Genomic DNA, 12,496 nt, shown 5'->3' on the forward strand with positions numbered 1-12,496 from the left:
TATTGTCACATTGGGTTTTATTTTTATAATTTCTAGATGTTCCGTCAAACGTTGCCATTATACTCCTCTACGGCCCGTCCACTGTCTCTTCGCTTTATTGTCATTGAGATTTAAAAAGTTGAACATAATTATCGTTTGTGTTCATTTTTAATTTCTAGAAGTCCCGCCAAACCGTCATTGGCTTTGCCATTGTACTCCTCTACGGCTCACCCGCTGCCTCTCTTCTTTATTGTCATTGAGATTTTAAAATCGAACATAATTATCATTATTTTTTTAGTTTTTAGAAGTTTCGAACCTTTAAAAATTGGACTTGTAGTTTCATTTTTTATAATTTTTAGAAGTCTCATCAAACGATGCCACTATGCCCCTCTACAGCCAGTCCGCCGCCTACTCTTTATTGTCATTGTGATTTAAAAATTAGACCTTGTAGTTTTTAGAGTTTATTGTCTTGTTGGTTTTATTATTTTATAATTTTTAGAAGTCCCGTTAAACGATGTCACTATACTCCTCTACGGCCCATCCGCCGCCTACTCTTTATTGTAATTGGGATTCTAAAAATCGAACATAACTATTGTTGGAATTCATTTTTTATTTTCTAGAAGTCCCGCCAACCATTGGCGGCTCTCCTATACACCCCGCCCGCCGCTTCTCCTTTTTATTGTCATTGAGATTTCAAAAATCGAATATGATTATCAATGGGTTTTTTTTTTACTTTTTAGAAGTCCCGGGAAGCGCCTTGCTCGTTTGCTTCACGGCCTGCCTGTCGTCTCTCCTTTTAATCGTCATTAGGATTTTATTTGGTGTTTTATTAACAGTTTTTATATGTCGTATCAACCGCCACCACTCTACTCCTTTATAGGTCTGTTACTTAATTTATCTCGTCATGTGTTTTAGATGGTCTTTTCTTTCAATAGTCTTTATTTTTATCATAAATTTTAGTTATTTATAAATTGTATTCCTAATTGAAATTTTATTTTTATTTTTCTAATTTCATAATTTATTTTTTAAATTTTAATTAATATCATATTGTGTTCTTTTAATATTTTTATTTTTTATTTTTGAATTTCAGTTCTTTCAAAATTGTATTCATACTTGAACTCTCTTTTAATTTTTCTAAATTTGGATATTATTTTATTTTTTATTCTGAATTTTAATTAATCTCGTATTGGGTTCTTATATGGATTCTTCTTTCAATATTGCTTATTTTTAATTATATTTTAGCTAATTTTAAATTGTATTTCTACTTGAACTCTTCTTTATTTTTTTTAATTTCAGATTTTTATTTTTATTTCCAATTTTAATTAATCTCTTATTGGGATCTTATATGGACTCTTCTCTCAATATTTCTTATTTTTAATTCTGAATTTTAGCTATTTTTACACTGTATTCCTACTTGGACTATCATTTTCTTTTGTAATTTTGGATTTTATTTTATTTTTATTTCGAATTTTGATTAATATCGTATTGGATTTTTATATGGAAACTTCTTTCAATATTGTTTGTTTTTAATTCCGAATTTTAGCTATTCTTAAATTGTATTTCTACTTGAACTCTCTCTCTCTCTCTCTTTTTCTAATTTTGGATTTTATTTTATTTTTATTTCGAATTTTGATTAATCTCGTATTGGGTTCTTATATGGAAACTTCTTTATGAATTTCAGCTATTTTTAGATTGTATTCCTACTTGAACTCTCCTTTTCTTTTTTTCTTTTTTCTCCGATTAATGTGGGAATTTCTAGCCCTCACAGCGAACGTGGTGCCTCCTTTCAAAGCTATTTTAATAATATAACTAGCTGGGTGGCCCGCGCAATTGCGGTTAGCACCCAAACAAAATCATATACTTTTTAGTATGATTTTACTTAAAATTTATTAAATAGCTATCCCCGTATCATCCCCGTATTTCTAATTATGTAGTTGTTAAAAGTCACACCAGCTGCTACCCCTTACTTCTGTCATATTCTTCTTTATTTGCTTGCTCGGTTTACCACTATTTCTATTCATTCTCCTTGAAACCTTTAAAAATTGGATATTATAGTTTTTTGAGTTTATTATTTCGTTGGGTTACGTTTTTATAATTTCTGGAAGTCCTGTCAAACGCTGTCATTATACTCCTCTACGGCTCGTCCACTGTCTTTTCTCTTTATTGTCATTGGGATTTTACAAATCGAACATAATTATTGTTCGAGTTCATTTTTTACTTTCTATAAGTCCCGCCAAACTATCAGAGGCTTTGCCATTGTACTCCTTTATAGCTCGCTCACTGTCTCCTTTCTTTATTATCATTGAGATTTTAAAATCAAACATGATCATCATTGGGTTTTTTTCTTTAATTTTTAGAAGTTCCGAACCTTTAAAAATTGGACCTTGTAGTTTTTAGAATTTATTGTCTTGTTGGGTTTCATTTTTTTATAATTTTTAGAAGTCACGTCAAACAATGCCACTGTACTTCTCTACGACTCGTCCGCCGCCTACTCTTTATTGTCATTGGGATTATAAAAATCGAACATAACTATCGTTGTAATTCATTTTTTATTTTCTAGAAGTCTCACCAACCGTTGGCGGCTCTGCAACTATACTCCTGTACGACCCGCCCGCTGCCTCTCCTTATTGTCATTGAGATTTTAAAAATCAAATATGATTATCATTGGAGTTTTTTTTTTACTTTCTAGAAGTCCTGCCAACCGCCTTGACTGGTTGCTTCACGACCTACCCGTCATCATTCTATTTGGTGTTTTATAAATAGTTTTTAGATGTCGTATCAACCGCCACTACTCTACTCCTTTTATAAACTTATTACTTAATTAATCTCGTCATGTGTTTTAGATGGTCTTTTCTTCCAATAGTCTTTATTTTTTATCATTAATTTTAGTTATTTATAAATTGTAGTCCTAGTTGATTTTTTTCTTTTTCTAATTGCATTTTTTTTTCAAATTTTAATTAATACCGTATAGTGTTCTTTTTAATATTTTTATTTTTTATTTTTGAATTTTAGTCGTTTCAAAATTGTATTTCTGCTTGAACTCTCTTTTAGTTTTTCTAATTTTGGATATTATTTTATTTTTATTCTGAATTTTAATTAATCTCGTATTAGGTTCTTATATGGATTGTTCTTTCAATATTTGCTTATTTTTAATGCCGAATTTCATATATTATTCCTACTTGAACTACTCTTTTCGTTTTGCTAATTTCGGATTTTATTTTTATTTTTATTCTGAATGTTAATTAATCTCGTATTGGGTTCTTATATGGACTCTTCTCTCAATATTCCTTGAGATAATCCGTTATATGCCACTGAAAATTGGTCTGTTCCCTTATATGCCACTAAAAATTGGCTCTTCCCTTATATGCGATTGGTCCAAATTTGCGCACCCTCTCATGCCACTACCGTCAGTTGACCGTGTGTTGACCGTTAACTCTCGAGTAAAAAAGACATATTTACCCTATCTGAGTTGTTAGGTATACCTTATACTCAGAAGGATAAATACGTTTTTTTCCTTGAGAATTAATGGTCAACACACGGTCAACTGACGGGAGTGGCATAAGAGGGTGTGCAAATTTGTATCAATGGCATATAAGGGAAGAACCAAATTTCATGGCATATAAGGGATCAGACCAATTTTCAGTGGCATATAAGGTATTCTCTCATATTCCTTATTTTTAATTCCGAATTTCAGTTATTTTTAAATTGTATTCCTACTTGGACTCTCCTTTTCTTTTCTAATTTCGGATTTTATTTTGGTTTTATTCCGAATTTGATTAATCTCGTATTGGGTTCTTATATAGACCCATCTTTCAATATTCCTTATTTTTAATTCCGAATTTCAGCTATTTTAAAATTGTATTTCTACCTGGACTCTTCTTTTCCTTTTCTCCGATTAATGTGGGAATTTCTAGCCCCCACAGCGAACGTGGTGTCTCCTTTCAAAGCTGTTTTACTAATATAATAGATAGATCTGAGCTACAATAGTTAAACTACAGCAGTTCAGTATCACTAGTTATTGTGTATTCGTGTTTCTCCCTGACAAAGCTGCTACCTTGATGGATCAGGATCATCATCCTCTTGGAGCATATCTAGTTCTGTAATCATGATCTAATTAAGTTCAGTAACTCATCTACCCTAAGGTGAGTTTGAGGAGGAGGAAATTGAGAAAATTGGGAAGATACGTAACGAGGTGAGCCATTAGCGTATGATTAATTGAGTATTAACTATTTTAAATTTGAAAAATAGATTAATATGAATTTTCAAAGCAACTTTCCTATAGAAAATTTTTACAAAAAATACACCGTTTAGTAGTTTAAGAAGCGTGCGCGCGAAAATCGAAACAAACTCACTCACTTTCTTCAGCTGCCGAACGCAGCCTAAGTGTTTGAGAGGAGAGAAAAAAAGAAGATTGAGAAGATACACAAAACGAGATAGATGAGCTATTAGCACATAATTAATTGAGTATTAACTATTTTAAATTTTAAAAATAAATTAATATGTTTTTTAGATCAACTTTTTTATAGATTTTTTTAACAAATATACCATTTAATAGTTTGGGAAATGTGTGCGTGAAAAAAGGCAGTGCATTCCCTCCCAATCCCCCACCAACGAACGGTTTTCTTTCGCTAATAACCCCCGTCCCGTGCAACGTTTGCTCGCTTTCTCAGGTCTTTCTCTTCCCCGTATCCCCACTTCGCGACCAAAGGCTTCCGCGCGGAGCCGACGCGGCGGCGATGCTCGGCCGCGTGGCGGTCGCGGATGCTGCCGCGGGCGGGCGGGCGGACGCGGACCTCTCGCGTGGGCTTCTCGTGCGGCGCCCTGGACATCACACCCCGCCGTACGGCCGCCGCTCCCACCGCGGTGGCGTGCGCGCGGGCCTTGGGTGCGGCACACTGCTCCGCGGCGCCGCGCGGCCGCGTCCGTACTCTCTAGCCTGCGGGTAAGCAACGAACTCCTCCTGATTCGATTTGAGTTTTGCGAATCCTCCAGTTTCCTTAACAAGTCAAGATGGACACAATGAGGTCGGGGAACGCAAATGTGGTCGAACGATGTCGTAAGCTTGCGGTAATTGTAGACTATGCACATCTTAGTTGACAACTCGTATCGTAAATTAAATAGCCTATCCACGGTCACGATGGTTTAGAATTCTCTTTAGGCTGCACCCAAAATTTCTATAGTCAAACACACGGGGTTGAATAAACCACATTGATTAGTTCAAAAAAAAAAAACCACATTGTCCGTTGAAATGTTGCACGCGAGTGTTTAAACTCATCCAGCCAGAGATCAGCTGTGTCCTGATCCCTGAATTAATTTAGTACCCCCAGCAAGAAACCGTCCCTCTTCCACTGTGGGAGCTTCAGAATGGAGGTGCTCCTGTCTGCAGTTCTTGGTGATCTTGTGAGTAGATCCATATCCTTCTTAGTTGACAAATACTACCAGCAGAAGATGGGCATGGGGGTGGATCTGCAATGCCTGCGCCACTTGCTGCTGCGGATCGAGGCAACTGTCCTGGAGGTCGAGGGGCGGCACATCACAAATCGAGCGATGCTCCAGCAGCTTCAGATGCTAAGAGAAGGCATGTACAAGGGATACTACTTGGTTGATACTATCAAGAATGGAGTGCTTCAGCATGAGATGGTCAATGATGAGGTTGGTGATCACTCATTTTCCTTTCCCAAACTCAGACCTACCAAGCGGTTGTGTTTCTCCACTAGGACGTTCACCATGGCTTTTCAAGGTGAGGATAGGAAGGAGGTGGGAGAGATGCTTTGTAGCCTACTGAGTATCACTGACGATATGAAAGAGTTTCTTGTTTTCTTGAAGGGATATCCTCACATACACCGCCAACCTTATAGCCAACATTTAATTTTGGAAAAATGCATGTTTGGTCGCCAAGCAGAAATAGAGAGGATTACCAATTTCTTGTTGCGAGAATCTCTTGGGGCAGAAAGTTTGGGAGTTCTTCCAATAATAGGTCCAGCAAGAGTTGGGAAAAGTACTCTTGTTGAGCATATTTGCTATGATGAGAGGGTACGCAGTTTTTTCTCTTCTATTGTTTTCTGTAGTGGAAGTGATATCGGAAGCAAAAGCTTTGCTGATCTCAGAGATAGTGGCATAGTCAAGCATCAAAGTTGTGTTGCACATGAACGGTCACTTATCATCATCGAATTTATTGATGATGGCGATGTAGATGAGGAAAACTGGAGAAGATTGTACTCTTCAAGAAGCTGCATACCACATGGGAGTAAAATTATTATTACAAGTAGATCTGAAAGGTTCAGGAATGTTGGAACAACTCAACCTCTTGAGCTAAGTTTGTTGCCTCAGGAGGCCCATTGGTACTTCTTCAAGGTGCTTGCCTTTGGAAGCACAAACCCTGTGGAGCACCCATTTCTAGAATCAGCAGCTATGGAAATGGCAGCAGAGTACAGATGTTTTGTAGCTGCTAATTTCGTTGCTTCATTATTCAGAGCTAATTTTTGCACCCAGTTTTGGCATTTGTTCCTTAGATGTCACAGAAACATCGTTGAGAAACATGTCATTCTATTTGGTGAACATCCATACACTCTTGTTCAAAAAAATCACGGTATATATCTTGTTGAAAATTTTAGGGATCCAAAATTCATTCTAGTCAATGGCTATAAAACATGTCTCAGGGATGATGATCCTAAGGTAATGCTACATGAAGTCCATACTGGAACTTCTAAAGCTCATGGAAAATTTGAGGTCCTAGTATGGAGATCACGCATACCTCCCTACCATGAGTTCGTAATGAGTTGTGAAGCACAAGCACAGCAGCATATAATATTCAAGAGGAAGCGGTTTTTGGCATAGGGGAGTTTGACTTGGTATCAGGTCGTCCATGGATTATAATTATTAAGACCAGTTGATAATGTTAAGTAGGCCATCTGCCACATGCATGATACACTACCTGTGCACACTGTTCATGCGCGTGAATGGATACGTTCTGGTACTCTAGCAACAGTTGTTATGTTAGAAACTAATTAGGCTGAATTGCCAGTGATAAGCGTTTTGGAGGTCAAGCCATCTGATCCACATAAGGATGGGTTGTATCTATTTTTGTTAAGCAAACAATATGAAAGAATCAATCATTTAATCTAGTCTCCTCACATGTATATTCAACTCATAGACAGTTATGAAGGAACAACTATAATGTGTATGAATAATATGTAAGATGGCATCTCTCATTTCTTCAATGAAATATATAATCTTGTCCATTTTCGGAATATAATGTATGTTTCTTCAATTGTCTGTTCAATATTTTTATATCAGATGTGATTATGTAAACAATAATTCGAGAATTTCTCATCATCTTAAGCCTGATCAACCTTCAAAATTTTTGTTATCAAGAGATACATGTCCATATTTATGTTTCTCTTTTACATTCTCAGTGGCACTATCTTCCTGAAAAGCATGCCCATGCATGGCCTCTATTTCTCTCTGTCGCCAAATGTGATCAGGACGGTTTAGTTGATGTGATAGGTTTTTTCTTAAGGTGGTCCTCATGTTGTGTAGCATATTTATCTGAACTGTATATTTTTTCTTCATCTTAATGCAATGATCATAGCTCTAATACATATCAGTAAAATTGTAAAAAGTAGCACAATCTGTTGGCGGGCAACTTCTAGATTCAAGCATCTAAAGGTTCATACTCCATATTGATGGTGTGTACGTCTGTGGGACTGCAGGATATTACGAAAGGCACATGATGGTATGTATGAATAACTTCTGCATAAGACCTTAATTACTCACATTATCATAGTTCAGCTGGGCCAATATTGGTACCAATGCCAACCAAGAGAGTTGCTCCTTTTTTATTTGGTCTAAACATTTCTGTAAGGGTCACATCATATGGAAATGCTAGTAAGAATCTGGCAAAAGCCAAAAGAAGCAGCAAAAACTAGCCAAACATATCATGCACCAAATCCACTGTGAACTGTTTAATCCAAGGGTCCTCTGTGCACAATTGACTCCACAGGTTATGTACTGTTGCTTTTCCTTATTTTGATATAAGAATTTTTATCCTAACAGGGCGAGATGACCCTTCTCCATTAAACTGACATCTTTGTATTGAAGATGCAGGTCAAGCTGCTCCTTTTCCTTGCCAATCTGTCATTCTGATTTCAAGTTGAACATGAGATCAAGGCACCAAAGACTCTTCTTATACCTTTGTTTCAATCAAGCACCGGTACAGAATGAAGTGAAGGATACTGCTTCAAAACAAATCGAAGTGTGTAAGGAAGGTAATGCTCATTTGTCCTCTCTGTGCCTGTGACCGCGATTTCTGAAATCTGTCCTCTCTTTCCTGAGCTTGTACCCGTACGTCATTTGTGGAAATTCTGCAATCTGTACCATCTGTAGTGCTTGAAAGTCCAACCTCTTTGAATGATAGTCGTGAAAAAAATAGTGGTAAGAAAAAAAAAACTGGCGTTATATACTTATATTGTGCAAGATTACAAGTATCCCACATGATTTCAATCGAGAACACAAGAAAAGACAAGAAAGCAGAGACAAATTTCTATAAATTGGCCTAGTACCTGGAAAGTGAAATCTGCCATCACCCATCAGGTTCATCTGCACCGGTCCTTGTCTTGCTTTGTCAGCGAGCTCGGGAAGCAACTGAGCAGCACCCTGGGAGCTGGGGAAGCGTCCCTCTCTCCGCCGGCCGATGTGGATGCGCAACGAATAAATGCGCCGCCTGGATTGCTGCGTGGCGAGCTCCGCATCTCGCTGTTCCTTTCCTGGTTTTTGTGAAGCATCGAATAGCCAAAAACATGTGTATCCCATAGTGTGTATTCAGCAATCTGCCACTGCCACACTGTTCATCACACTCACACCTGCAGCCAAAAAGCTTGAGATACCTGGAGAATCCAGTGAGGATTTTACCCTAAAAGTACCGAGCACTGTAAGTTCAGTTTCAGTTGCAGCTCTTTTCCATCCTCTGTTTACTTATATATAATAGACCTGCTTTTGTAGCCAAATCCTGTGGACTTATCGCAAAAAAGGGGATTTATCATGCAGTTTTTCTTCTCTCCTGAAGGTTGGGTGACCGACATGGAGACATTCCTGCCAGCGATCTTGAGCGACCTCCTCGGCAGGTCCATCTCTTACCTGGTGCAGCGATACCGGCAGCAGAGCACGGTGCAGGACGACCTCGAGAAGCTGCGCCTCGCGCTGGTCAGGGTGCACGTCACCGTCGAGGAGGCCGAGGCGCGGCACATCACCAACAAGGCCATGCTCCGGCAGCTCGACGTGCTCAGGGAGGCCATGTACAGCGGCTACCACATGCTCGACGCCCTCACGTACCGAGCCCACGCGGACGGGGCGTCGTTCTCGTTCGCGCCGTCCAGGCTCAACGCCGCCAAGCGCCTCCGCCTCCTCGCCGCCGACGAGGGCGCCGCGGAGCTGCGCCGCACGGTCGACAGCCTCGGGCGGACGATCGCCGACATGAGGGAGTTCGTCGTCTTCCTCAAGGGCTACCCTCGCATCAGTACTCAGCCTTACAGCATGCACCTGCTCCTCGACAAGCTGATGTTCGGCCGGCAGAAGGAGGTGGAGCAGGTCGTTGGATTCCTGCTGCAGCCGGACGTCTGCGGCGCTGGCGCCGGCGCCGGCGCCGGCGTGCTGCACATAGTTGGCGTCGCGAGGGTCGGGAAGAGCACCCTCGTCGAACACGTCTGCCACGACGAGAGGGTCCGCGGCCGATTCTCCTCCATCGTGTGCTTGAGCCGAGAAGACCTTGAGGACATGGGAGACCATCGTGCTCTGACCGTCAAGCACGGCAGCCATGCCTCCCACGGGAGCTCGCTCGTCGTCGTCGACCTAGCCGAGGACGAGGAGCCCGTGGGCGACGGGGCATGGAGGCGGCTGCGGTCGTCGGCGATGTGCAGGGCGCGGGGGAGCAGGATCATCGTGACGAGCAGGTCGCCGGAGACGGTCCGTGGCATCCCGGCGGCGCGCGCCATCGAGCTCAAGTTCCTCCGCGACGACGTCTACTGGTACTTCTTCAAGGTGCTCGCGTTCGGCAGCGCGAACCCGGACGACCACCCGAGGCTGGCGTCCATCGCCATGGACATCTCCGCGGAGCAGAAGGGCGGCTTCATAGGCGCCACCATCGCCAGCAGCCTGATGAGGGCCAACCCGGACGCGCACTACTGGACCCTCATCCTCAAGAACATGAGGGAGTACACGCGGAAGCACCGCGCCATGTTCGGCAAGCACCCGCACGACCTGCTGCGGAACAACCACCCGGTGTACCTGTGGAGGCTGGCCGAGAGCTCCAAGATCTTCCTGTGCCACGGCTTCTACACCGCGTGCCCCGCCAAGCAGGAGATCCCCAGGGTGACGTTCCAGGAGGTGCTGTCCGGTAGGGTGACGCCCCGCGGGAGGTTCGAGGTCCTGGCGTGGACGTCGCAGATACCCCCTTGCCGGAGCTACCTGATGAGCTGCTCGCTGGACACGCCGCCTGGTCCGCACCGTGTCCTTGATAGGAAGAAGCGTCTTAGGCAGCTGGTTACATGAAATGAAGCTGATCATCTCGTTTCATCTTGTCATGGTGTATGTAGATCCGATCCTCTGCAGCGGCTGTGCGCGAAATTGTACATTGCATTAAGTTGTGGTCCCACGTAATGTGTAGTTGAATCAAACTCCTCCGCCTCCCAATGCAACCTGTGGATTGAAACTGTGGCGCCAACAACGAAGTTGCGCCAAATAGCATCCTGCCATGCTTATGACCGTATGAGGAGTTTTTTTTTTTAATCGTACCGTGCTCTTTATTAACAAGGGACTTTACAAACTCCGGAAGGGGATCAGCCCAATGGACATCTGACCCGGGTACACACATCGACCTTGTCAAAATCCACATAGATCATCATTTTAATTTGCCTGAAGATGACGCCCGCAGGAGCATGATCATAGTCAGTTGACTTCAAAGCACCCACCAGGATAGAACAATCTGGCGTTGAAGAACAATCTGACTTCAAAGCAGCCATCAGGATAGAACAATCTGGTTGCTTCTGACCTGGCGAACAACTCCTGGATCTCTGACATCCGTGCCCTCACTGTCCTGGTCATGTCCCAGTTTCTTCTTATTTGGGATGCGGTGCTTCACGTACAACTCTCGCCGGGTGTCGAGGATCGTCTCGTTTGGCGTTGGACCTCTAACCAGCGCTACTCAGCGCGTTCGGTGTACCAAGCATTCTTCTATGGCCAGCATTCCTTTGCCTATGCCGATCTTCTCTGGCACGAAAAAGGGTATTGCTAAATGCAGGTTCTTCCTTTGGTTTGCATTCCAGCAGCGCTGCTAGACAACTGATCTCCTCCAGAAGCGTGGCATCGATAATCACTCGGTCTGCCCCTTTTGCGCTCAGGATCTTGAGACGGCGAACCACATGCTCCTCGACTACGTGTTTGCTTGGCAGGTTTGGCTCTGTGTTCTGTCGCCTCCTGGCTAGGCTACCCTCTCTCACCCCTGTGGCAATCGGTTCCAGGATTGGTGGCTGCCCTCCAGGGCCTGCTTACCTAAGCATCTCCGTGCCGGCTTCAACCCCTTAGTGCTCCTAATCTCTTGGCAATTGTGGAAGGAACGAAACTCTAGGGTTTTCGACTCTGCACTCTCTTCAATCTCAGTGGTTCTGGAGTCTATCCACTCGGAGGACCATCTGTAGTCTTTAGCAGGCGTTGCCGTTTTTGGGGACTTGTTTGGAGTGTAGCGTGGCTCGGCCCCTTCCCGCTGTTTGGAGTTTTGTTTTAGCCGCCGTAGTTTTCTAAGCTTCAGCCTTTTATTTTGCTTTTTCTCCCTTCCCTTGGCATAAGCTGGTTTGGCTAATTGTGTTGTGTAACTATAAATCTTTTAATATATTGACGTACAATTGTTTTGCGCGTTTTAAAAAAAAGATAGAACAATACGTTCCTATGGCGAATTGGCGATGTGTGAGATTCCATGACTTGTTGCAGTAAGCAGAGCATACAAGCAAGCTTCAGCTTCGACACTCTGAGCATCATGCACAAATTCAATTTTCCCTGCACCTGCTGGCACGCCATTTCCGTCATGATCCCGAATCACAAATCCCCAGCCACCAGTTTTGCTAGCTTCATAGAAAGCACCATCAATGTTCAGTCTCACCTCACCTTGAGGTGGAGGTCGCCAGTTTTCAGTACTCGAGGATTTGGCTGGGTTTTATCATATCTGACCGTATGAGTAGTTGGCATTACATCTCGCTTGCCCATCCAATTATGAACATGCCCTCCGTCCCATATTATAAGGGATTTTTGGTGGATATGATATCTCTATCCAAATTCATCGTATTAGAATATGTCACGTCCACGAAAAATCCCTTATAATATGGGATGGAGGGAGTACTTCTCAAAAAGCACGATTTTTTCAGGAATTTGTTCAGTTACTAAAAAAACCCTTCAATCCAAAACCCCTTCTTGGCGTGGTATTCAGCCCACGAACCATTAAAAATCCAAGCCCACAATTTGGTCCACAAGC

General features: G+C 42.2%; 2 protein-coding genes across 10 annotated transcripts; both read left to right on the forward strand.

Moving 5' to 3' along the window:
- The first annotated feature begins 4,639 nt into the window (after positions 1-4,639).
- LOC9266457 (disease resistance protein RGA2) lies at positions 4,640-7,231 on the forward strand. Its single transcript, XM_015764112.3, has one exon. The coding sequence runs from the start codon at positions 5,344-5,346 to the stop codon at positions 6,814-6,816; it is 1,473 nt and encodes a 490-aa protein (XP_015619598.1). The 5' UTR covers positions 4,640-5,343; the 3' UTR covers positions 6,817-7,231.
- On the forward strand, positions 4,640-10,741 carry LOC4324656 (putative disease resistance RPP13-like protein 1). Of its 9 annotated transcripts, XM_066303482.1 has the most exons (5): positions 4,640-4,921; positions 7,692-7,981; positions 8,086-8,246; positions 8,572-8,908; positions 9,044-10,741. In XM_066303482.1, exon 5 carries the CDS (start codon positions 9,058-9,060, stop codon positions 10,522-10,524), a length of 1,467 nt encoding a protein of 488 aa, XP_066159579.1. In that variant the 5' UTR covers positions 4,640-4,921; positions 7,692-7,981; positions 8,086-8,246; positions 8,572-8,908; positions 9,044-9,057; the 3' UTR covers positions 10,525-10,741. The 9 variants fall into 9 exon arrangements, with proteins under 9 accessions (XP_066159579.1, XP_066159578.1, XP_066159582.1 ...); XM_066303481.1 differs by having other exon boundaries at positions 7,605-8,246; XM_066303485.1 differs by lacking the exon at positions 7,692-7,981 and having other exon boundaries at positions 8,080-8,246.
- The last annotated feature ends 1,755 nt before the right edge of the window (positions 10,742-12,496 follow it).

This window comes from Oryza sativa, chromosome 1, assembly GCF_034140825.1.
Source record: "Oryza sativa Japonica Group chromosome 1, ASM3414082v1".
Lineage (NCBI taxonomy): Eukaryota > Viridiplantae > Streptophyta > Magnoliopsida > Poales > Poaceae > Oryza > Oryza sativa.

Coding starts and splice junctions, on each gene's coding strand:
- LOC4324656 (XM_015764047.3), top strand. CDS start 4,716: ATGCTCGGCCGCGTGGCGGTCGCGGATGCTGCCGCGGGCGGGCGGGCG. Junction 4,922..8,079: donor CCGTACTCTCTAGCCTGCGG/GTAAGCAACGAA, acceptor TTTGTATTGAAG/ATGCAGGTCAAGCTGCTCCT. Junction 8,247..9,043: donor AATCGAAGTGTGTAAGGAAG/GTAATGCTCATT, acceptor TCTCTCCTGAAG/GTTGGGTGACCGACATGGAG.
- LOC9266457 (XM_015764112.3), top strand. CDS start 5,344: ATGGAGGTGCTCCTGTCTGCAGTTCTTGGTGATCTTGTGAGTAGATCC.